This window comes from Giraffa tippelskirchi, chromosome 1 (genome assembly GCF_054371585.1).
Source record: "Giraffa tippelskirchi isolate mGirTip1 chromosome 1, T2T-mGirTip1v1.2.pri, whole genome shotgun sequence".
Classification (NCBI taxonomy): Eukaryota; Metazoa; Chordata; class Mammalia; order Artiodactyla; family Giraffidae; genus Giraffa; species Giraffa tippelskirchi.
The window spans coordinates 215470853-215494630 of NC_137275.1; the positions used below are offsets into that span (position 1 = coordinate 215470853).

Below are 23778 nucleotides of genomic sequence, written 5' to 3' on the forward strand. Positions count from 1 at the left end.
GTGACTGAACTGAACCATCAGCCATAGTGGTTGTAATTTTGACTTTGAATTCACTGATTTTTGCTGGGAGGTAGCGAAACACTTACTGAGTACCTAGTATATGCCACATATTATGCTTTTGATCTAAACTGATGTATGATACGTATGTCATGCAGACGTTACTATTCTCACTTTACAGATGAAAAATTTTAAGTAGGGTCACAGAGGCAGAAAACTTTTGGACTACAAGGTCATTATTTTCTACCAAAACCCAGAAAGAGTTATAGCAGGCAGTATTTCACTTGGGCATCGTTCAGTATGAAATTTTCACTCTATTGCTAATTATATACATCAATGTATTTTATTAAGTAGATCAAATGCATTACCATGACTGTTTTTATGTCATGAATACAAGACAGATTTTGCCAAATGATTAAAAAGAGACTAAGTAATCATCCAGATGTGTCATTTTGTTCATGCTTTCACTATTGCCTTCCCCAAAGTCTCTCCTTTCAGTATTCCCATAAATGCAGCTGGCATGTTTTCAGATCCTTCAGTGATGTCTTCATGGTACTGAATATTACCCTGCATCAAAACAATGACAGATACAATAGATTAATTTCATATTCTAAGTGACATATTCTTATTGTAGCAACGAATTTATTAATACATCATGGGAAACTTAGAACTAGGAAGAGGAGACCCTGGTCTCTTTGAACTTACAATTATTTGGGGAGCATGGTCCACATACATAGTGTATGTAACACACGATGCATAAGAGTGTAATAACTGGCATCAGAGCCTTTTGGGCATATGTGTGTATATATACACTTTTTCTCAGTGCATATAATCCCAAGTATTACCCTCTCTTCTTCAAGGACACAAATCCTAATAGATCAGGAGCCCACCTAACACTTTCAGTTGGATTTCATCATCTCTTTGAAGGCCCTGTCTCCAAATATGTGAACTAGACCTTACTTATAGAATCTTGCTTAAAATCAATTACCTCGTTAAAGTCCTATCTCCAAAAATTATTACATGCTCAGGTTCTGAGGTTGGGGCTTCAACACATGAATTTTGGGAGAACACAATTTAGCTCTATGCAGCCTTCAGAAGCACTGGGTTAGATGAACATAAAGCAGCCTGGATGGATCCTAAAAACACAATGCTGCGTGAGAAAAGTAAGGAATAGAAAGTCACGTATGGTGCAATATAATTTCTATAAATTAAAAATATGACCTCTTAGTGCACAATTTGCAAGGATATTTACAACAAATATAACTTACCCATTAAATACACTGCAATAGTTTTCTATGGTACCAGGAGGAGAAGAGCGGGGAATGGGGATGCTTTTAAAGGCACAGAAATTAATGAGAAAGTGATGGTTTCCCATTAAAAGGGATAGACTCAATATACATGCATCTTTTTTTCTTGTTATTTCTTGCTGCCTGAAATGTGGAATGCCGCCCAGTGGTGCAACAGACATTCTGTGCCCATGCAGGCACTAATGACAGATAGCAGAAGATGAAGAGTCTGCTTCCTTGAGCAGCTGCATGAGCTCTGGACTCCCAGCTTTTGACTCTCTGTTACATGGAAACATAAAGTGCTTTTTAAGCCATAGTGGTTTGGGTTTCTGGAATCACCCAATCCAGCCCTGACCTCCTGCCAATGGAGCAGGCTGAAGCTGTGCCACTCTGTTTCCCCAGTGAGAACTTGCAAAGTCAATCCTTCTTCCAGATGAAGAGAGGATTATCATGGCAATTGGGCAGCAAGTCCCTTCTGTCTTGGTTTATGTTCCTAAGCTTATCTGGCATATGTGGAGTGGATTTTAGGGACACATCTGTCATCTCCACCACACTCTTAAGCAGGCTTGTTGTAGAGATTAAGTGTGACATGGGGCATAAAGTACTGGCAAGTAGCAAGTCCCTCAAACATTTTCCCTCCCCTCTTCTCTATCTTGGCTTTTTAATGAATATTGAGTTGTAAACAAAACATGTTTCAGAGAATCAAAGATGAGAAAGACACTCTTTGTTACTGGATATTGGAAGCATTAGCAAAAATACAGGTATTAAGAGTCTTTTGAAAGCAATAAGAATTACAGCAATTAAGCACCTGGAACAAAGTATCCTTCAAACATTTACTCACTTTTTTTAAATTATAAAAGTATTTACTTACTTTTAGTAAGTAAATAGAAAGCAAGTAAATATTTAGTAAGTAAATAGATATCAAATAGAAGGTATGAATAAATTCTGGCCACACGGAGTCAGAAAGGATCCTGGTCATCATGATTCTGTTAGGCTTTATCAAGTCACGGTGATTAAACTAAGTCAAGGTTGCTATCACAAAGGCAGAGTTAGAGTGTGAGGTAATAGGTCAAGGGAAAAGATTTTCCCTTAATTTGAACTGAGATAAAATCTTAGCCCAGCCTTAGATATCAGAGAGCTCTGATCTATCTAGCTGAGGGTACAATTCACTTAAAACAATAAATCGCACAAGTACTGAGAGAATGCCTCATGTCAAAAAATTCAGACAATACAAATGTGCACAGTGTAAGAGGAAAAAGCCCTTGTTATCTGTTTGGGGAGGAGTCCTTCCGTTGTCTTTCTTTGGCCATGCACTGTCAAAGTAGACACTCATTTCCTTCCTTCTCTACCACCTCTGTTGCATTGGCCTGGTAAGACAATGCTTGGGAAATAATTATGAAACTGGGTAGGATTATTATTCTCATAATTGAAAGAACCCCTGAAAACACAAAGGACACCGTATTTGGGGACAGAACGTTTGTGCCTCTCCCCACAGTACTAGGAGATGTGCTGGTGGAGCACCAACTACGAGCCTCACCCTAGACAAACTTTCGACACCTATTATTTCTAGTCCTCATAATAGTCCATGGAAGCCTGTGTTCTTCTTACCTTCCCCAGAGCCTAAGGAGACTGCAGTTCTAAGAGATGAGATAACTTAGACTCGATCATGTAGCCAGTCAGTCACAGGGCGGAGATTTGAACCTGAGTTAAACAACCTACAAGGCCCTGTACTTTTCAGTATTCTAATTTACCTTCCAATACAGGTGAGATGGATTCCTCTTATAGGTAAAAGCAAATTTAAGAAAGTTCATACTTATGAGATATGTGTAAACTACTATTAGTGATGTTATTTTAGACAGGAAAAGATGTTATGAACTCAGGTTGAGTTGCATGACCCTTAGAAACCGATAGGCAAGAGGCAAGTGTTAGTAGAAAGGAAAGGAAAGTTGCTTTCATCAGAAGAGTAGGCAGTCTGGGGGAAAGGTGGGCTCACGTCTCAAAAGCAGCTCTGAAGATTCTGCTTACTCATGAAAGTTTTTAAAGGGAAAGGGGAAGTAATCCCAGTTATCACTGAGATAGGGAATTAGGCACTTAGCCATCTCCCTCTGCATCCAGACTTGTTGATTCGTTGTGATCTTTCTTTAGATGGATATTGTTCACACAGTTTATACACGAAATTACTGAAGGTAAAACTAGAGAAGAGATCTGACCATCTGTTAATTACTTATTATTCATTTCTACTTCTTTCATCTATGGAAAGAACTAACAAGTTACACAAGGTATTATGGGCTCCAAAGATTTGAAAGGTGTCCTTGGGCTGGAGATGAGTAGAGCGTGGAGTGACAGGTTAATGGTTAGCTACAACACAGCTTTGGCAAAGTGACAAGACAAGAGGGGTTTCCTGCAGAGAGTTCTTTCCTGCTAAAAGCTACTTACAAATCCCCACTTGTCAGAACATCATTCCATTTCTGTGGAATTATGGGCAAAGGTCTGTCTTCTGTAACTTCGGGATGACATGACAGCACCATATTCTTAGAGTGGAAAATGTTGGTATGGGTGTACAGCACCTCTTTGCTGACAATTTTAGTTGCTCTCTTACATAAATGCTCGGAACAAGCAACAGTTTCAAAAAGATTCTATTTATTTATTTTTGGCTGTGCTAGGTATTCATAGTTGTGGCGAGCGGGGGCTACTGTGTAGATGCAGTGCATGGGCTTTTCATTGTGGTGGCTTCTCTTGTTGAGGAGCAACGGCTCTACACTCATGGGCTTCAGTAGTTGCCAGTCCTGGGCTCTAGAGCACAGGCTCAACAGCTATGGCACACAGGTTTAGTTGCTCTGCTGCATGTGAGATCTTCCTGGATCAGGGATCGTACACGGTGTCTCCTGCATTAGCAGGCGGATTCTTTACCACTGAGCCACCAGGGAAGCCCTACAATAATTTTTCTAGTCCCCGCGTGCGGAGGTGTCGGCGCGAGCAGCGCGGCGGCGGGGTTCCGCCTTTGGAAGCTAGTAGAACCCAGTGGAGCTGCGCTCTCGGGTCTGGGCCCCGCGAGAAGCGTCTGGGGGCAGTTGCGGGTGTCTTGTGATGGGGAGCTTCGAACCAGCCCTCCTTCCTCTGTCGGCCGACCGGGCGGGGCGGGCGGTTACGAGTGCCCGGAGGGTCACGTGCCTTCGGTGCCTCGGGTTTGAAATGATAGGTTGCAGGCTGAATTAAGCATCGTCCCAGACATAGCAGTTGGTACAAAGCGGGGATCTGACGAGCTCTTCTCTGCCTGCGTCACTAACGGACCCTTTATCATGAGCGGCACCTCAGCGTCCACAGCAAATGGAAACGACAGCAAGAAGTTCAAGGGGGACAGCAGGAGTGCGGGCGTGCCCTCCAGGGTGATCCACATCCGCAAGCTGCCTGGCGATGTCACCGAGGGGGAGGTCATTTCCCTGGGGCTGCCCTTTGGAAAGGTCACCAATCTCCTGATGCTGAAAGGGAAGAACCAGGCCTTCATCGAGATGCACACAGAAGAGGCCGCCAACACCATGGTGAACTACTACACGTCGGTGACGCCTGTGCTGCGCGGCCAGCCCATCTACATCCAATTCTCCAACCACAAGGAGCTTAAGACCGACAGCTCCCCTAACCAGGCGCGGGCCCAGGCAGCCCTGCAGGCTGTGAACTCCGTTCAGTCAGGAAACCTGGCCCTAGCAGCCTCAGCCGCAGCGGTGGATGCAGGCATGGCCATGGCCGGCCAGAGCCCGGTGCTTAGGATCATCGTGGAGAACCTCTTCTACCCAGTGACCCTGGACGTGCTGCACCAGATCTTCTCCAAGTTCGGCACCATTCTTAAGATCATCACCTTCACCAAGAACAACCAGTTCCAGGCATTGCTGCAGTACGCTGACCCCATGAGCGCCCAGCACGCCAAGCTGTCATTGGATGGCCAGAACATCTACAACGCATGCTGCACACTGCGCATCGACTTCTCCAAGCTCACCAGCCTCAACGTCAAGTACAACAACGACAAGAGCCGCGACTACACACGCCCTGACCTGCCGTCCGGTGACAGCCAGCCCTCGCTGGACCAGACTATGGCTGCTGCCTTTGGTGCGCCTGGTATAATGTCAGCCTCTCCGTATGCAGGAGCTGGTTTCCCTCCCACCTTTGCAATTCCTCAAGCCGCAGGTCTCTCTGTCCCTAACGTGCATGGGGCTTCGGCGCCTCTGGCCATCCTGTCGGCAGCAGCGGCAGCAGCGGCAGCAGGCCGGATCGCCATCCCGGGCCTGGCGGGGGCAGGCAACTCTGTCCTGCTGGTCAGCAACCTCAACCCCGAGAGAGTCACACCCTAAAGCCTCTTTATTCTTTTCGGCGTGTACGGAGATGTGCAGCGCGTGAAGGTCCTGTTCAACAAGAAGGAGAACGCTCTGGTGCAGATGGCTGACGGGAGCCAGGCCCAGCTGGCCATGAGCCACCTCAATGGGCACAAGCTGCACGGAAAGCCAGTGCGCATCACGCTCTCTAAGCACCAGAGCGTGCAGCTGCCCCGTGAGGGCCAGGAGGACCAGGGCCTGACCAAGGACTATGGAAACTCACCCCTGCACCGCTTCAAGAAGCCTGGCTCCAAGAACTTCCAGAACATCTTCCCACCGTCGGCCACTCTGCACCTCTCCAACATCCCGCCCTCCATCTCTGAGGACGACCTCAAGATTCTTTTCTCCAGTAACGGCGGGATCGTCAAAGGGTTCAAGTTCTTCCAGAAGGACCGCAAGATGGCGCTGATCCAGATGGGCTCAGTGGAGGAGGCCATCCAGGCGCTCATCGACCTGCACAACCACGACCTGGGTGAGAACCACCACCTGCGGGTGTCCTTCTCCAAGTCCACCATCTAGGCCGCCACCCAGGACCAGCCTGCCGGGCACCCGGCGACAACTTCCATCATTCCAGATAAAAAGCCACTTTAAAAAGCAGCTGAAGTGACCTTAAAAGACCAGAGATTTTATTTTTTTAAAAGAGAAATCAGTTTACCTGTTTTTAAAAGAAATTAAATCTAATTCACTTGCTCACCTTGGGGAGGTGGGGTGCCAGCCTCAGGCTCTTGGTGACGGTGGGCGGCACCACCCGCCCGGCCCCTGCCCGTGCCTTCTGCCGCCTGCAGGGCGGGCGCTCCTAAACCCCCACTCGGCTTTCTTGTGCCTTAAACCCACTGCTCTGGCAGGGCTTGCGGGGTCAGCCTCCCCTGGGATCATGTGCCTGGTGTGGTGGGGGGCTGTGGCTGCCACCCAATCCTTTAATCAAGTGTGTGATTCTCCCCCAGCCTTGGGGCCTCCCCGGACCCTTCCCTGTTGCTTCTTCAGCTTTGTTTTCACTGTAATCTCTGTATTATGCTTCAATGCAGCTGCAGACACCTGTGCCTAGCAATATTTCCAGTTGACCAAATATTCTAATCTTTTTCATTTATATGCAAAAGAAATAGTTTTAAGTAACTTTTTATATAGCAAGATGATAAAAATGGTATGAGTGTAACCTAAACTTTCTCCTTGTGGTATGACCTTGTATACTGTACTTTTGTTTTATTCCTTGTCATTGAGTCGCGGGGCAGGATCTAGTTTCCAGGGCAGACACAGCGGGGCCGGCATCTGCCGCCCGATGCCTTATTCACACCTGACTGTCCTCTTCTTGGAGGACAAGTGCTCTTCAACTTTCAGGGTTTCTTTTTTTCCTGCAAATTTTGGACCAAAGTTTTGTTTCTGTTTTTTTCCTGCCTCTAATGCTGGGACCCCAGGAGGTGGGGCAACAGCCCTCCTCTCCGGTCTTCATGCCTCGTCCTGCACTCACGGGTCCAAGGGGTGCCCTGCACGCAGGCCTCTGCTGGCCGGCCCTCACTCGGGGCCTGGGCCTCAAGTTTCCATGTCGGGGTGGAACAAGGGTGTAAATATTTATGATTTTTTATACCTGTTGTAAGACGTGAGGGGCAGCAAATGCAGTTTTTTATGGTGACACAGATGTATATTTTGATAACAGCAATTACAGGCTCAGTATTGTAAGGAGCATGGCAGGCCCCGCCCGCTGCCGGCTTGTAATGCAGAGAGAACTGAATTAAAGCGATTTTATAATAACTCCTACCTTTTCTGTAGGCTCTTTTTTCCTGTCCACATGTAGAAGGCAGTCTGGCCAGTCTGTACTGGACTCTGAATAAACTCTCTGTATCCTGCAAAAAAAAAAATAATAATAATTTTTCTAACATTGATTTTTATTTATTCATTTATTAGGTCATGACAGGTCTTAGTTGCAACACACTGGATCTTTGATCTTCATGTGGCATGGGGAATATTTAGCTGCACCATGCAAACTGTCAGTTTTGGCATGTGGGATCTACTTTTGCAACCAGGGATTGAACCCTGGCCCCTGCACTGAGAGTGCAGAGTCTTAGCAACTCAACCATCAAAATTATTTTGATGCCACGGAGATATAGATTATTGTGAGCAATAGTGTTAGTTCCATTCTCTCAAGGTCAGTTCTTGGAATTGGGATAGCCATAGATTCAGTACTGCTCAAGATGGAACAGCTTATATCATGGCTTGTAGTTTGGTCATCATGCAATTAGCTTTTTCCCTGCGGTGGCAGTTATAGCATCTGTAAAACGACTCAGGCATGTGCATCTAACCCTGACGAATTATGCAATTCTTTTGTCCTAATCATTAACTGTTGGAGCGTGCTTATTTGGGACTCAGGGAAGGCTGAGAGTTGTCAGCTCTTCTACAAACAAGAGGCAGGGAACATGGAGAGACTTTTTACCTGGGGGGGGGGGCGGTCCCCACAGGGATCTGTTGCATTCCAAATATACTATCACCCATTGAGTAAGTTCCCAAGAGTTCATAAATGAAGAGCTAAGGAAAAGATCTTCCTTACAGGGACTTCCCTGGTGGTCCACTGGCTAAGACTCTGTGCTCCCAGTGCAGGGGGCACAAGGTTCAAACCCTGCTCAGGGAACTAGATCCCATATGCCGCAACTAAGAGTTTGCAAGCTATGGCTAAAAAAGATTCAGCATGCTTCCACAAAGATTGAAAATCCCATGTGCCACAAGAAAGACCCAACACAACCAAATAATAAACACTATTAAAAGAGAAGATCTTTCTTAGAGTAGAATACTAACTAACAAATGTGGGTGAAATGATGAAATTAGAATGTCACCACTTTGTAATCATTGTATTAATAATTCTTTCAGGCAAAAATCATGGAAGCTAGAAAAGCAGGTGAAACTTGAGGTGGAATAGAATAAGTCTAAAATAACATCACAAATTATTTGTTAAAGGAGAAAAGGTAGGTTTACAGTGGAATAACCACTCAGACAACTGGTCAACATCAACATGAGTTTTGAGATAAACAGATATTATCTTATGCTTTCTGATACTGTACACTGAGAACAGAACATCAGTTCTGTGATTGTTGCTGTTCAGTTGCTAAGTCGTGTCTGACTCTTTGTGATCTCCTGGACTGCAACACGCCAGGCTTGTCTGTCCTTCACTGTCTCATGGAATTTGCTCAGAATTATGTGCATGCAGTTGGTGATGCTCTCTAACCATCTCATGCTCTGTTGCCCCCTTCCCCTTTTGCCTCCAATCTTTCCCAGCATCAGGGTCTTTTCCAATGAGAAGGCTCTTTGCATCAGGTGGCCAAAGTATTGGAACTTCAGCTTCTGTATCAGTCCTTCCAATTCTGTGGTCTCCTGATAGAAATGCAGAACATGGATTTCATTATGAGGAAATACCAGACCAATACCAATTGTGGGACCCTCTACAAAATAACTAACTGGTAATCTTCAAAAGTGTCTAAGTTCGTAGAAGTCAAGGGCAGGTTGAAGAACTGATTTTTAGATTGGAGGAGACTGTAGAGACATGAAACTAAAAGCAGTGCAGGAACCTGGACTGGACTTGGGGCAAAAGGATAGTCATAAAGGGCATGATTGAAACCACTGTGAAATTAAAATGCCCATAGATTAGATCAGGCATCGGCAAACTACACATGCTCCTCTGGTCAAATCCAGCCCACTAGTTTTGTATGGCTTGCAAGCTAAGAATGGTTTTCACAATAAAAAGAAAAATTTGTGATGAAGAATGTAACATAAAATTTACCATTCTGAACTTTTTAAGTGTATTTTTTTTTCTCAGTTGCTCAGTTTGAGACCCCATGGTCTGTGGCCCTTCAGGCTCCTCTGTCCATGAAATTTTCCAGGCAAGAATACTAGAGTGAGTCTCCATTTCCTACTCCAGAAGATCTTCCCAACCCAGGGATTGAACATGCGTCTCTTGCACCTCCTGCATTCTTTACCACTGTGCCATCTGGGAAGCCATTTTAAGTATATGGTTCATATTATTATGTAATAGATCTCTAGAACTTTTTCATCTTGGAAAACTGAACCTCTGTGGCCACTGAACAACTCCCTATTCCCCTCTCCCCCCAAACACTGGCAACCACAATTCTGTTTTCTATTTCTATGAGTTTGACAGTTTTAGATGGCTTATATAAGTGACATCATACAACACTGGTTTTTTTCTGAGTAGCTTATTTCACTTAATGTTCTCAAGGTTTATCCATGTTGTAGCATGTAATAGGATTTCTTTTTTTAGGTTGTATAATATTTTATTGTATATATTTATCAGTTTTTCTTAGATTGTAATTAATTTTATTTTTTAAGAAATTTACATTGGAGTATAGTTGATTTACAGTGTTGGATTAGTTTCAGGTGTACAGCAAAGTGATTAAGTTATACATATTTATATATCTATTCTTTTTCAGATTCTTTTCCCATATAGGTTATTAGAGAGTGCTGAGTAGAGGTCCCTGTTCTATACCGTAGGTCCTTGTTGATTATCTATTTTATATATAATAGTGTATGTATGGGAGCTTCCCGGGTGGCTCAGTGGTAAAGAATCCACCTGCCAGTGCAAGAGATGCAGGAAACTTGGATTCGACCCCTGGGTCAGGAAGATCCCCTGGAGGAGGAAATGGCAACCCCTTCCAGAATTCTTGCCTGAAAAACTCCGTGGACAGAGTAGCTGGTCTGTGAGTCCATGGGGTCGCAAAAAGCTGGACATGACTGCGTGACTGACTGGGTGACTGAGCACACACTGAGTGTATACATGTTAATCCCAACCTCCTAATTCATCCCCCACAACAGTTTTCCCCTTTGGTAACATAAATTTGCTTTCTAAGTCTCTGTTTTGTAAATGAGTTCATTTGTATCATTTTATTAGATACCACATGTAAGTGATATCATGATATTTGTGTTTCTCTGTCTGGCATTCACATAGTATGACAATCTCTAGGTCCATCCATGCTGCTGCAAATGGCATTATTTCATTCTTTCTTACAGTTGAGTAGTATTTCATTGTATATATGTACCACATCTTTATCCAATCGTCTGTCAATGGACATTTAGGTTGCTTTCTAAACCTCTTGGCTTTCACAAATAGTGCAGCAAAGAACACTGGGGTGCCTGTATCTTTTCAAATTATGGTATTCTATGGATACATGCCCAGGAGTGGGATTGCTGGATCATGCAGTAGCTCTATTTTCAGTTTTTTAAGGAACCTCCATCCCACTCCAGTACTCTTTTGCCTGGAAAATCCCATGGGTGGAGGAGCCTGGCAGGCTTCAGTCCATGGGGTCGCTAAGAGTCGGACACGACTGAGCGACTTCACTTTCACACATTGGAGAAGGAAATGGCAACCCACTCCAGTGTTCTTGCCTAGAGAATCCCAGCAATGGGAGAGCCTGGTGGGCTGCCGTCTATGGGGTCGCACAGAGTCGGACACGACTGAAGCGACTTAGCAGCAGCAGCAGCAGCAGCATAGATCACCTTTCAGTGAGAACCTTTGATATATATACACCTGATTCATAGGAAAACTTGTGTCCCAGAGTAAGTATAAGGAAGGAAGAAAGGAATGAAGGGAGAAAGGGGGAAGGGAGGGATGGAAAGAAGGAGAAACAGAGGAAAGGAGTCAAAAAGAGGAAATAAAAGAGAAATTACCCCAAATTTTGGAAGGCAAGGAGGCAGGATTCAGAGGCATTTCAAAACTGCCCTAACTTCTCGTGTCATAGAAGGAAATCGGTCTCAAAGCTCTTTTAGTTTGTTTTAAAGCAAAAACCTTGGGTGAAGGCAAATTATTATTTTTATTGATTTGTTTTTTGACCACAGAGCATGGCATGTGGGATCTTTGGTCCATGGATCAAACCCACACCCCTTCCACTGGAAGGCAGACTCTTAACCACTGGACCACCAGGGGAATCCCAAAGGCAAATCATCTTTCGAATGCTCATGCTGTTGAGATTGAAGTGACCGGTGATATCGAGTTCATAAATTATACAGTAACACTTTGTTAACATAAATTGCTACGGTATTTTTGTGACTAGGCATTTGCTGAATGAAAGAAACATAATTTAAATTGGGAGCCTCCCTGTAGTTCTAGTCAAGTTCAGGCAGAAGCTCGCTGAATCAGACTCTGACATGGCATGAAATTAAAGAATCAATCAAGAATTCATTGTCACTTGGTTAACCTTAACCAAAGACTTTTTTTTTAATCACCCTGTATTCTTCATTTGCTTATTTTAAACTGTAAGTATATGGAAAAAAATGTTTATTTTTCTCATTGAAGACTATGGATCTGAAGGCTGGTTTGGCCTCTTACCTGCTTTTCACTTTTGAGTAAATCACATCTTTTCTCCAGATCATACAAATCTGTTCCTGTACCTGACAGAGTTGTGACACAATGTACACAGAAACAATCTCCAACCTCACAGTGAAAATGTGTGTGAAAGTGTTAGTTTCTCAGTCGTGTCTGACTCTTTGCAACCCCAAGAACTGTGGCTCACCAGGCTCCTCTGTCTGTGGGATTCTCCAGGCAGAATACTGGAGTGGGTAGCCGTTTCTCTCTCCAGGGGATCTTCGCTGGTCTCCTGCACTGCAGGCAGATTCTTTATTGTCTGAGCCACAGGGAAGCCCTCCAACCTCAAAGGGCTGTACAAGTAATTGTTTATAACATAGGCCCAAAGTGCATTGTGATAAAACAGTCAAAACATGCCCGCTTTCTGGGAGAGGCAGGAACAGTTGATCCTATTCAGATTTCCTCCATTTTCCCCTCCAGATCCACTCTCCAGCCGGTTCCTCACAAATTCAGCTCCTTTCTCAAGCTTCGGCTTGGTTTCGGTGGGCCTGGTGCTGATTCTCCCTGTATTACTTAGGGCTGGCTGTGTCCTTCTAACAAAAAGCCACAGCTCTTTCAGACCGCTGCTGGGCAACACTCCCCTCTCCTGACCTCTTTGGGCCCAAGGGGTCTTCCCAGGCTCCAGTTGGTTCCCCTTTTCCTTGCATGTTGCCCTTTGGGTGGGGAAGCTGTCTGACTCCTGCTTAGGAGGCTGTGAGCATGCATAGTCACTCAGCTGTGCTCAGTCCCTCAGTTGTATCCGACTCTTTGTGAGCCCGTGGACTGTAAACTGCCAGGCTCCTCTGTCCATGGGGTTTCCCAGGCAAGAATACTGGGGTGGGTTGCCATTTCCTTCTCCAGGAGATCTTCCCAACCCAGGGATTGAACTCGTGTCTTCTACATCTCCTACATTCGCAGGCAGATTCTTTACCACTGAGCCAACTGGGAAGGCCAACATGGATAGAAAAAGAAATTTTAAAGAAGGCATTTTAGACAAATGGTTTAAATTAACAAAACCGGGAAAAGGAACCATTCCCAAAGATATATGGATGCAAATGACATCTTGCCATGTCACCATTGTGGAGAAATACGTATACCGCATTTCTCAACCCACTTTGCACTCTGAACTGTGAACAAGGAAACAAAACCCAAGGTCCTCACCCCACATACTTCTTTTATTTAGCCTGAATACTCTTAGTGCCAAAATAAATGAATGCTGAATTTTTCCTGTAAGTTACTTACTCTTTAACATAACTCCATCCTTAGCATTTTTCAATGCTGAATTTTTTGCAAATTTGCAACATTCATGGCTATCACAATCGTGTGACAAAATATATATTTCCATTAAGAACATACTGAGTTGTAAACTTGGGAATGTTGTCAATCTTGTAATTTTCTTTTCATTTAAATGCCTAGTGTGTTTTTTAATGAGCCAGTCCTTTCAAAGTTTGTACTTTTAAAAAACATTTTTATTGCAAACAATCTATGCTTTTCTCCTTTTTGATTCCAAGTCATCCTTACACAGTAAGAACTCAAAATCCCATGTTTTAAATAAAAGGAGATAAAATTCTTGACTTTATTAACTAAGCATAAATATAGAGAAGAATAAAAATTTGGCTAAATAATTAAGGAGATTAAAGAGATGATGCTTATCTTTTAAATTAGTCAGTCTTAGGGTTTGATGTCTATCAGAATCACCTGTGAGGCTTGTTAAAAATAAACATCAAGTCTCTTCCAAACCTGGAGGGTCAGAGCCTGCAGTGATCTAAATCATTACAAACTCTCCACCATTCTGTATCATTATAGGATCTAATGTTCTCATCTGAGAAATGGGGATAACCTCATAGAATTGTTGTGAGGATTAATTGGGATAAGGTATATAAAGCACTTAGAGCTGTTCTTAATGTACAGTAAGTACTATAGGAGTATAGCTATTCTTATTTTTGTCCAGAGACAATTATCTATGTTTCTGCTCCTCTTGCGAACAGAAGCACTGACCACTTTTGTTCTGGCCCATTTTCTCCAGGATGTTTTTGTAGCAAATGGCCTTGGAAAATATAGGGTCTCCCTCCAGAGCAGGGGGCAGATTGGTTTTCTATCTAGTGGAATGATGTCTCCTTTTGGTGCCAATGTCTTTCATAAAAGATTTGGGCTCCCTAAGTTCAGAGCTTCTCAGCTGAAATGCAAATCCTCTGCAAGCATGGCATTCACATGGGGCCCTCTTTTTGTCTTTGTGAACTTGGGGTTGCAAGAGAAAATCAACATGAACATGAACTGCATGCTGCTTGCTGTGCCATGAGTAATAAAGTTCTTCATCTCTGGCCCAAGAGTTTTTTGTCTTCTACCACCATCCATGTGGCAGGCTAACTAGCTAGCAAAGGGAGGTAAAAATCTCAGCCCCTTCACAGTTCTTGATATTCTAGAGTATTTAAGCAAGTTGTGTTTAAACAAGTGCAATATGGCAAGCGAAAGTAATTTAATTAAAGTAACTTAAAAATAATTTCATGGAATTCCCTGGTGGTCCAATGGCTAGGACTCCATGCTTTCACTGCTGAAAAGAGGTAATTTTATTTTTCACTCCCATTTCTAGATGAATATTTGAAAGGATTCAATTCATAATTTTCTTATTGAACAACCACAGCACCATCCAGCCTCTCCCACATGCAACCACAGTCCCCATCTTATCTTCTGGTTTGAAGGGTGCTGTTAATGACTCTTGGAATCTAAATCCATCTGGCCATTATTCAGAACCACTTATCAGTGGCCAGTGGTACAGCCACAGAAGGTTTGAAGAGAATTTGCATTTCTGAACTTCCTCTGGGATATCAGTCTATCCCTTGCTCACAATTCCAGCATGTGATGCACAGTTTGCAGCACCTTCCTCCAGAGCATCTCATTTCATAGCAAGTAAAGTTTTATCCTGTTATTTCCTCAACCCACTCAATACCACTGACATCTTGATGGCTGACTCGTTCCTAAGAGAATATAGGTCACCCAGGAGGACATCTAGGAAAGTCTCCAGAGAGGCAAAAACTATTTGAAGAGTGATGACTGGTACCAGCTCCAGAGGGCTTCCCTGGTGGTGCTAGTGGTAAAGAACCTGCTTGCCAATGCAGGAGACAGAGACGTGGGTTTGATCCCTGGGTTGGGAAGAGTCCCTGAAGAAGGGCACGGCAACCTACTCCAGTATTGTTCCCTGGAAAATCCCTTGGACAGAGGAACCTGGCCGGCTACAGTCCATAGGGTCGCAAAGAGTTGGACTTGAATGAAGCAACTTAGCACCCACTTAATAGCTCCAGAGGGAAATCCAGGTGGTGTACACTGCCAGTTCTCCACCATGGCTTACACAAGGTGGCCACATCCGAAGCTGGAGGACAGTCACTTGGATTCTTTCAAAGGCTGCAAATCCTCACGCTGATGCCCTTTGAACCCATTGTGTCTACTCTGTCTCTGACTATCCTTTGGCATGCCAAATTCAATGAAGGCATGTTAGATAAGAAGAGAATGTTATTCAGGAGAAGTTGAACTCACCATAAATCCCAGGACACAGAGGAATGGTTGTGGGGATGGGGCCCTGTGAAGAGTACTGGAGCCTTGCTCCTCCAAGTGTGGTTCCTGGATCAGCAGCATCGGCATCAGCTGCAAGCTTGTTAAAGATTCAGAAACTCAAGTCTCACTTGAGACTTACTGATTCAGAAACAAAATTTTAAACAAGATCCATGGGTGATTCAAATGAACATTGTACAGTTTGAGAAGTACAGTGTTAAAGCTTTCAATGTGGGGAACCCAGGGAAATCTAGTTCTGCTCTGTTAATGGTGATCCGGGCGGGAGGCTGCATGGGAGTGTGTCATCTAAATGGCCTCTGATACTCTCCTCATTCCACATCACTGTGGACTAGACTCCAGCATCCCAGGAAATGTCTCCCAACTCCTGCCTGGCTTTTTTTTTTTTTCCCCTAACATTTATTTATTTATTTATTTTTGGGTGCACTGGGTCTTCACTGCTGCACATGGAATTTTCTTTAGTTGAGGTGAGCGGGGGCTACTCTGTAGTTGTGGTATGTGGGCTTATCATTGTATGGCTTCTCTTGCGAGGAGCATGGCTCTAGGGCGCGTGGGCTCAGTAGTTGTAGCGCATGGGCTTAGTTGCTCTGAAGCATGTGGAATCTTCCTGGATCAGGATCAAACCTGTGTCCCCTGCATTAGCAAGCAGATTCTTAACTACTGGACCACCAGGGAAGCCCCTTGCCCAGCATTCTGCAGTCAAGAAATCTGTTCTGGGGTCTCTGCTTGCCATCTCCTTATCTTGCACCTGATGCTTAATTGTCTACTGCACACCATTCCACCTTTGCATCTCCTTACCTCCACGTGGCCATGGGACAACCTCATTCTGCCTGTGTCCCACAAGCTCCAGGCTGGCCGTCCCTAATTCTGCATATGTGGATGTGGGGTTTAATAGCAAGTTCCTGTTTCTCTTGTCAGATGCCATCCGACAGAGGATGAGGTGGTTGGATGGCATCACCAACTCGGTGGACATGACTTTGAGCAAGCTCCAGGAGTTGGTGATGGACAGGGAAGCCTGGCGTGCTGCAGTCGACGGGGTTGCAAAAAGTTGGACATGACTGAGCAACTGAACTGAACTTAACTGAACTGACCTGTTTCTCTGTTCAATTACTGCATGCTCAGCTAGAAGCTTTTGGCGAGGAAAAAATGATTCAGTAAGAAAGTGGTCTATATTCTTTGATCTTTCCGAAAGACTTGGGAGAAGAAACATCTCTTTATTGGATCCTCATAGCAGAGGTTGAAGGTTCTACCTGGACACATTTGGGAGTGCCTGTTTTGGCTGAGGCTGAAATGCAATGCTGGTGTTTTTTACTAATGCTCTCACCGCACTTGTCAGGATTGTTGAAAAGTCTCTTACCAAGAAAGGAGCAAGCAATAAGGAGTTGGCAGAGCACAAAGCTCAATTTTAATATCCTTATTAAGGATCTTTTATGGGTTTTTAATTTATGTGCTCTTTTTTGGGGGGTGGTCATGCCGCATGGCTTGACGGATCTTAGTTCCCCAGCCAGGGGCTGAACCGGACCCCCAGCAATGAAAGTGCAGGCTCCTAACCACCGGACTGAGAAGTAATTCCTTTATGTGCTCATCTTTCCCTGGTTTTGACACTTGGGCTTTTTATTACCATAATCACAGTGGACATTAATTTTTAGTCCACCTCAGTTAAGATTCCAACATGCCCCATAATAATTATTCCCTGGCAAATTCCTTCAGCTTCTTTGCTTTTCTCTTTATTCATCATTACCTTGGAATAAATTCCTGAATAAAAGCAACTACTGACTTTGGCATTTCTTCCCATGAACAGCTGAACATTGTGACTAACCACATAACCAGACTAGCTGGTTTAACTTTCATTATCACAGACTATGTGTATGCACACTCAACCCTGCCCAGAAACTCCAGGATTCTCCATTAAGCTTGCTTTCTCACACAATGTGGTGACAACTTTATATTTTCATTTCTATTCTCACACCTCAGCCCTCAAGAGATACTACTACCTTATGCTTCGTTGGAAAAATAGAAGCCATTAGACTGGAGACCTTGTCTTTTCAAGGTCAAAGCTACCAACTTCTCTGCATCTACACCCATTTTTTCTTTTCTTCCTGCAATGATGGAGAAAGTGTCTCTCCTCCTACAAAATGTTAATGTAATACTTGGATGTCAAATCTTCCAATCTTCTTAGGCTTATTTGGATTGTTTCTTTTCTCCTGCATAGCCAACCTCTTCTGTATCAACTTGAAGCTTTTCACTGCAAATAAAGAGACAGAAACTACTTGTAGACTAAAAGCTCCTCTGCCCGAGGTCTGGAGCCAGACACCTAAGTGGAGTTTATGCTAATCACATGTCCTTAAGCTTCCCATGCAAAACCTTATTATAGAGAATCCTTATGAAATGGCTGTCTGCCTAACTCACAGATTATTTAAATTAAAAGTAAATGTGCTAGCCTGCACACTGGAGATTTTTCCTTGCAAATCTTTCTCCTCCCTTTAAAAATGAAGCCTAACACCAGTGTTCAGATTGTATGTTTGGCTTGAAATCCTCTTAACCCCCATCTCATTACGTGTATGCCAGGGGAATGGGCATTGGAACCATATTTAGTTTCTCCTTTTGTCTAGCTTACCAATCAGAGAGTTTTATCTTCTCTTTGTAGATATTTGGCTTTAAAATGTGATTCATTCAGGGATTTCCCTAGTGGCCCAGCGGCTAAGACTTTGCACTCCCAATGAAGGGGGGCCTGGGTTCGATCCCTGATCAGGGAACTACATCCCACTGCCTCAACTAAGTGTTAACACGCTGCAACTAAAGATCCCATGTGCCACAACTGAGACCTGGCACAGACAAATAAATACATAAAAATAAATGTATATTTTTAAAAACTGTCATTCATAAACTCTGAAGGAAGGCTAAGAAGAATTGGAACCATTATAAATTGCAGAGTTTAGCCATGAGACACCTGTACCAGCCTGTGCAGGGGTGGGTAGCATTCTTTATGATGATTTTGCAACTTACGTAACCTCTGTTGGATGCACTGGAAGCAGCTGGAATGATGTGGAATCAGGACGGGTTCTCTAGACTCTCCGCTCAACTAGATCCTATCTGCGGCTCTTCAGTGGTAAGAAAGTGAGCAGCTGGCTTCTGTCTCCCTGATGACCTAGTGGGTCAAGGATATAAACCCGCTAGGATTGGACTGTGTGAGTTGTGCGAGTTTTCCATTTGCTCTAAATAAGAATGCTGGAGGAGTGGAAGAATTGTAAATGAGTTTCTCCACAGACGTGACTGAGTGGGCTGGACAGCAAAGGGCAAGTGAGTGTGAAAAAAAAAGAAACAAATATTCTCAGAATCCCCTCCCCACTCCTTTCTTCAAGTGAATGACTGATAGAAGAGGGAGGTCAGAAAGAGACAGATAGTAACTCTTCTTTTTAAAAAGGAAGCATATATCAAGGGAGCGGAAGAGAGGTTATACTCATACCAGTCTGACAAAATTTATAAACTGGACTGGCAATGAAATTCCTGATATTCCAGCTACATAAACCAACTCACTCACACTAGCAGACCTCTCTGCTAGAGACAAAACCAAAAGAAAGTTGAAGAGCAATGCCTGCTTTTAGTTAGCCACCCTCACCCTAATTTAAAATTTAAAAAAATAATCTTGTAGTATCAATTCCGTGCCTTATAGTGAACTTTAAAACACTGCAATATCCCAAAGCATATACAGAATGGTTGTTTTTCACCTATTGATTTGTGAGTGTGTAGGCTGTGACTCTTGTTCAGTCAATACAGTCAACTTTTAGACCAAGCAGGTCAATGGAAGTATGAAAAAAGTATACTCAGTTTGAATGGGAAGACCTTTCAAAAGTCTTATACCCAGAAATTATAATAAGAGGTCTTCTGTCATTTCAGGTAAGTGGAGATTATAGCTACATGTGAACAGGTCTATGAGTTTTGGTCAGCCAATCAGTAGTCACCCAGCACAGGTATACAAGTGTCGGGTTATCTAGGTGTATGAAATATGACAACCCTATTGCTCTAGAAGGACAGTGCAGATCCGTTAGGCTAAAATTTATGATTAGAGCAGTTTTTATCTTTATTGTTTTGCCATTGGATATGTAGACAGAGCCAATTCACTCCATATTATTTTACCCAGGTTATTTGCCTTGTAGGTTAATCAATTTAGTCATCATTCAGGAAGTACCCACTGAATGCTAATTATGTACAAGGTATTATGGAAATATAAAGAATTACAAGTCATGGCCTTAATACTTATTTACAGACATTTTTAGAGCAGCTTAGTTCACAACAAAATTGAGGGGAAAGTACGGAGATTTTCCGTGTGCCTTTTTCCCACGTATGCATAGTCTCCCCCATTATCAACATCCCCCTATCAGAGTGGGACATTTGTTACAACTGATGAATCTACATTGACACATCACAATACCCAAAGTGCTTAGTTTACATTAGGGCTCATTCATTCCTCTAAAGCATTCTATTTGTTTGGACGAACATAAAATGACATGTATCCATCATTATTATATCATACACAGTATTTTCATTGCCCTAAAAATCCTCTGTGCTTTGCCTAATCATCCCTCTCTCTCCCAACCCCTCTCAATCACTGATTATTTTTATTGTCTCCATAGTTTTGCCTTTTCTAGAATGTCATATAATTGGAATCATATAGTATGTAGCCTTTTCAAATTGGTTTCTTTCACTTAGTAATATGCATTTTAGCTTCCTCCATGTCTTTTCATGTCTTGATAGCTCATTTCTTTTTAACTCTGAATAATATTCCATTGCCTAGATGTACCTCATTTATCCATTCACTTACTGCAGGACAAACTTGGCACTTTGAAGTCTGGGCAATTATGAATCAAGCTGCTAGAAACGACCATATGCAGCTTTTTGTGTAGACACATTTGAACCTTTTGGGTAAATACCAGGGAACGCAATTGCTGGACTGTCTGATAAGAGTATGTTTAGTTTTTTAAGAAATGCCAAACTGTCTTCCTAAGTGACTGTACCCTTTTTGCATTTCCACCAGCAATGAATGAGAACTCCCATTGTTGAATTTGAGCAAGAATGGATACATGTATATACATATGGCTGAGTCCCTTTACTATTCACCTGAAACTATCACAACATTGTTAATTGGCTATATCTGAAGTTTAAAAGATAAATAAAAATAATTCTCACTAAAAGAAAAAAAGAACTACCATTGCTTCACATCCTCCTCAGTATTCGGTGTTGTCAGTGTTCCAGATTTTAGCCTTCCCAATAGATGTGTAGTGATATCTCATTTTTGTTGTTTTTTGTTTGGTTGGTTGTTTTAGTTGCAGCGTGTGGGATCTAGTTCCCTGACCAAGGATGAACCTGGGCCCCCTGCGTTGGGAGCACGGAATCTTAGCCACTGGACCACCAGGGAAGTGGTGGAAGTCTCCTAATATCATTTCAATTTGCATTTCCCTGATTACATATGATGTGGAACATCTTTTCATATACTTATTTGCCATCTGCATATGTTCTTTGGTAACATGTCTCTTAAGATTTCTGGCCCATCTTTTAATCAGGCCTTTCCTTTCCTCATTGCTGAGTTTTAAGAGTTCTCTGTATATTCCAACAGTTCTTTATCAAATGCATCTTTTGCAAATATTTTCTTCCCATCTGTGGCTTGTATTCTCATCTTCTGGACACTGTCTTTCACAAAGCAGAAGTTTTTAAATTTTAATGAAGTCCAGCTTCTCAATTATTTCTTTCATGGATTGTGCTTTTGGTGTTGTGTTGTTAAATTCACCAACATACTCAAGTTGAATCAGCTTTTTGATCTGTGATTTTAGTTTTAAAACATACGTGCATTGCAGCATTTTTTTTCTTCATTTGGAAAAGAAAGATTTTGACACTTCTTGCAATGTGCATGAATTAATTGTGCATGTACTTACAAATTTGCAAATGTTACTATTAATAAAGACTTTTCTTTTGGAGGACTTCCTTGGTGGCTCAGCTGGTAAATAATCCTCCTGCAATGCAGGAGACCTGGGTTGGGAAGGTCCCCTGGAGAAGGGAACGGCTACCCACTCCAGTATTCTGGCCTGGAGAATTCCATGGACTGTATAGTCCATGGGGTCACAAAGAGTCAGGCATGACTGAGCGACTTTCACTTTCTCTTTTGGAATAAGTATGTGTGTTTGGTCTGTGGCAAGTTAACATCAAATGAAATCAAGTTAAATTTATGGAAGTCTCAAGCCCATATTGATACTAGAAAATTATATTCCATATGACTTCCCAATGCTGTTTGTTGAAACTTAGAAATGCTGTAGAGATCAGTCTCAGTTACTAGAATCCAAAGTTCATCTGTGATCGAGTTGCTACTCATGAACTCTGTTTTAGGCTATTTGTCTATTAACTCCTGGAGGTCGTTTAACTGGAGGTTGTCTGTGAAGAAATCACTGTTTACTATGCTTATTGTTTCCTCTTTTATAGAGCTCATAAAGAGATACAAGATTTAAAACCCTGGGCACACATAAATAATAAAATATAATGGACTGGAATGGGTGCATTTAACTCAGATGACCATTATGTCTACTACTGTGGGCAAGAACTCCTTAGAAGAAATGGAGTAGTCCTCATAGTCAACAAAAGATTCTGAAATGCACTACTTGGGTGCAGTCTCAAAAATGACAGAATGACCTCTGTTCATTTCCAAGGCAAACCATCCAATATCGCAGTAATTAAAGTCTACGCCCTAACCAGTAATGCTGAAGAAGCTGAAGTTGAATGGTTCTTTGAAGACCTACAAGACCTCCTAGAACTAACACCGAAAAAAGATGTCCTTTTCATTATAGGGGACTGGAATGCAAAAGTAGGAAGTCAAGAGATAGCTGGAGTAATAGTCAAATTTGGCCTTGGAATACAAAACAAAGCAAACTTTTACCAAGAGAATGCACTGGTCATAGCAAACAACCTCTTCCAACAACACAAGAAATGATTCTACACATGGACATCACCAGATGGTCAGTACTGAAATCATATTGATTATATTCTTTGTAGCCAAAGATGGAGAAGCTCTATACAGTCAGCAAAAACAACACTGGAAGCTGACTGCAGCTCAGATCATGAACCCCTTATTGCCAAATTCAGGCTTAAATTGAAGAAAGTAGGGAAAACCACTAGTCCATTCAGGTATGATCTAAATCAAACCCCTTATGATTATATAGTGGAAGTGACAAATAGATTCAAGGGATCAGATCTGATAAGTACTTGAAAAACTATCGATGGAGGTTTGTGACATTGTACAGGAGGCAGGGATCAAGACCAGCCCCAAGAAAAAGAAATGCAAAAGGCAAAATGGTTGTCTGAGGAGGCCCTACAAATAGCTGAGAAAAGAAGAGAAGTGAAAGGCAAAGGAGAAAAGGGAAGATATACCCATTTGAATGCAGAATTGCAAAGACTAGCAAGGAGAGATAAGAAAGCCTTCTTCAGTGATCAATGCAAAGAAATAGAGGAAAACAAGAGAATGGGAAAGACTAGAGATCTCTTCAAGAAAATTAGAGATACCAAAGGAACATTTCCTGCAAAGATGGGCACAATAAAGGACAGAAGTGGTATGGACCTAACAGAAGCAGAAGATATTAAGAGAAGGTGGCAAGAATACACAGAACTATACAAAAAAGATCTTTATGACCCAGATAACCACGATGGTGTGATCACTCACCTAGAGCCAGACATCCTGAAATACAAAGTCAAGTGGGCCTTAGGAAGCATCACTACGAACAAAGCTAGTGGAGGTGATGGAATTGCAGCTGAGCTATTTCAAATCCTGAAAGATGATGCTGTGAAAGTGCTGCACTCAATATGCCAGCAAATTTGTAAAACTCAGCAGTGGCCACAGGACTGGAAAAGGTCAGTCTTCATTCCAGTTCCAAAGAAAGGCAATGCCGAAGAATGTTCAAACTACTGCACAATTGCATTCATCTCACACGCAGCAAGTTCAGTTCAGTTCAGTCGCTCAGTCGTGTCCGACTCTCTGCGACCCCATGAATTGCAGCACGCCAGGCCTCTCTGTCCATCACCAACTCCCGGAGTCTACCCAAACCCATGTTCATCGAGTCGGTGATGCCATTCAACCGTCTCATCCTCTGTCATCCCCTTCTCCTCCCGCCCCCAATCCTACCCAGCATTAGGGTCTTTTCCAATGAGTCAACCCTTTGCATGAGGTGGCCAAAGTATTGGAGTTTCAGCTTCA

At 42.9% G+C, this 23778-nt stretch overlaps 1 protein-coding gene and 1 long non-coding RNA gene across 2 annotated transcripts; one reads left to right on the forward strand and one right to left on the reverse strand.

Moving 5' to 3' along the window:
- Positions 1-321: 321 nt before the first annotated feature.
- Positions 322-17667, reverse strand: LOC145540274 (uncharacterized). Its single transcript, XR_014078240.1, has 5 exons — positions 17540-17667; positions 15513-15627; positions 7401-7485; positions 986-1147; positions 322-564 (listed from the first exon to the last, which is right to left on the reverse strand). It is a non-coding gene; the product is annotated as an uncharacterized LOC145540274 (long non-coding RNA).
- Positions 4327-7500, forward strand: LOC145540252 (polypyrimidine tract-binding protein 1-like). The gene is given in 2 exon segments (XM_081574458.1): positions 4327-5384; positions 5457-7500. Coding segments are annotated over 2 exon segments (1512 nt in total). The 5' UTR covers positions 4327-4582; the 3' UTR covers positions 6167-7500.
- Positions 17668-23778: the final 6111 nt, after the last annotated feature.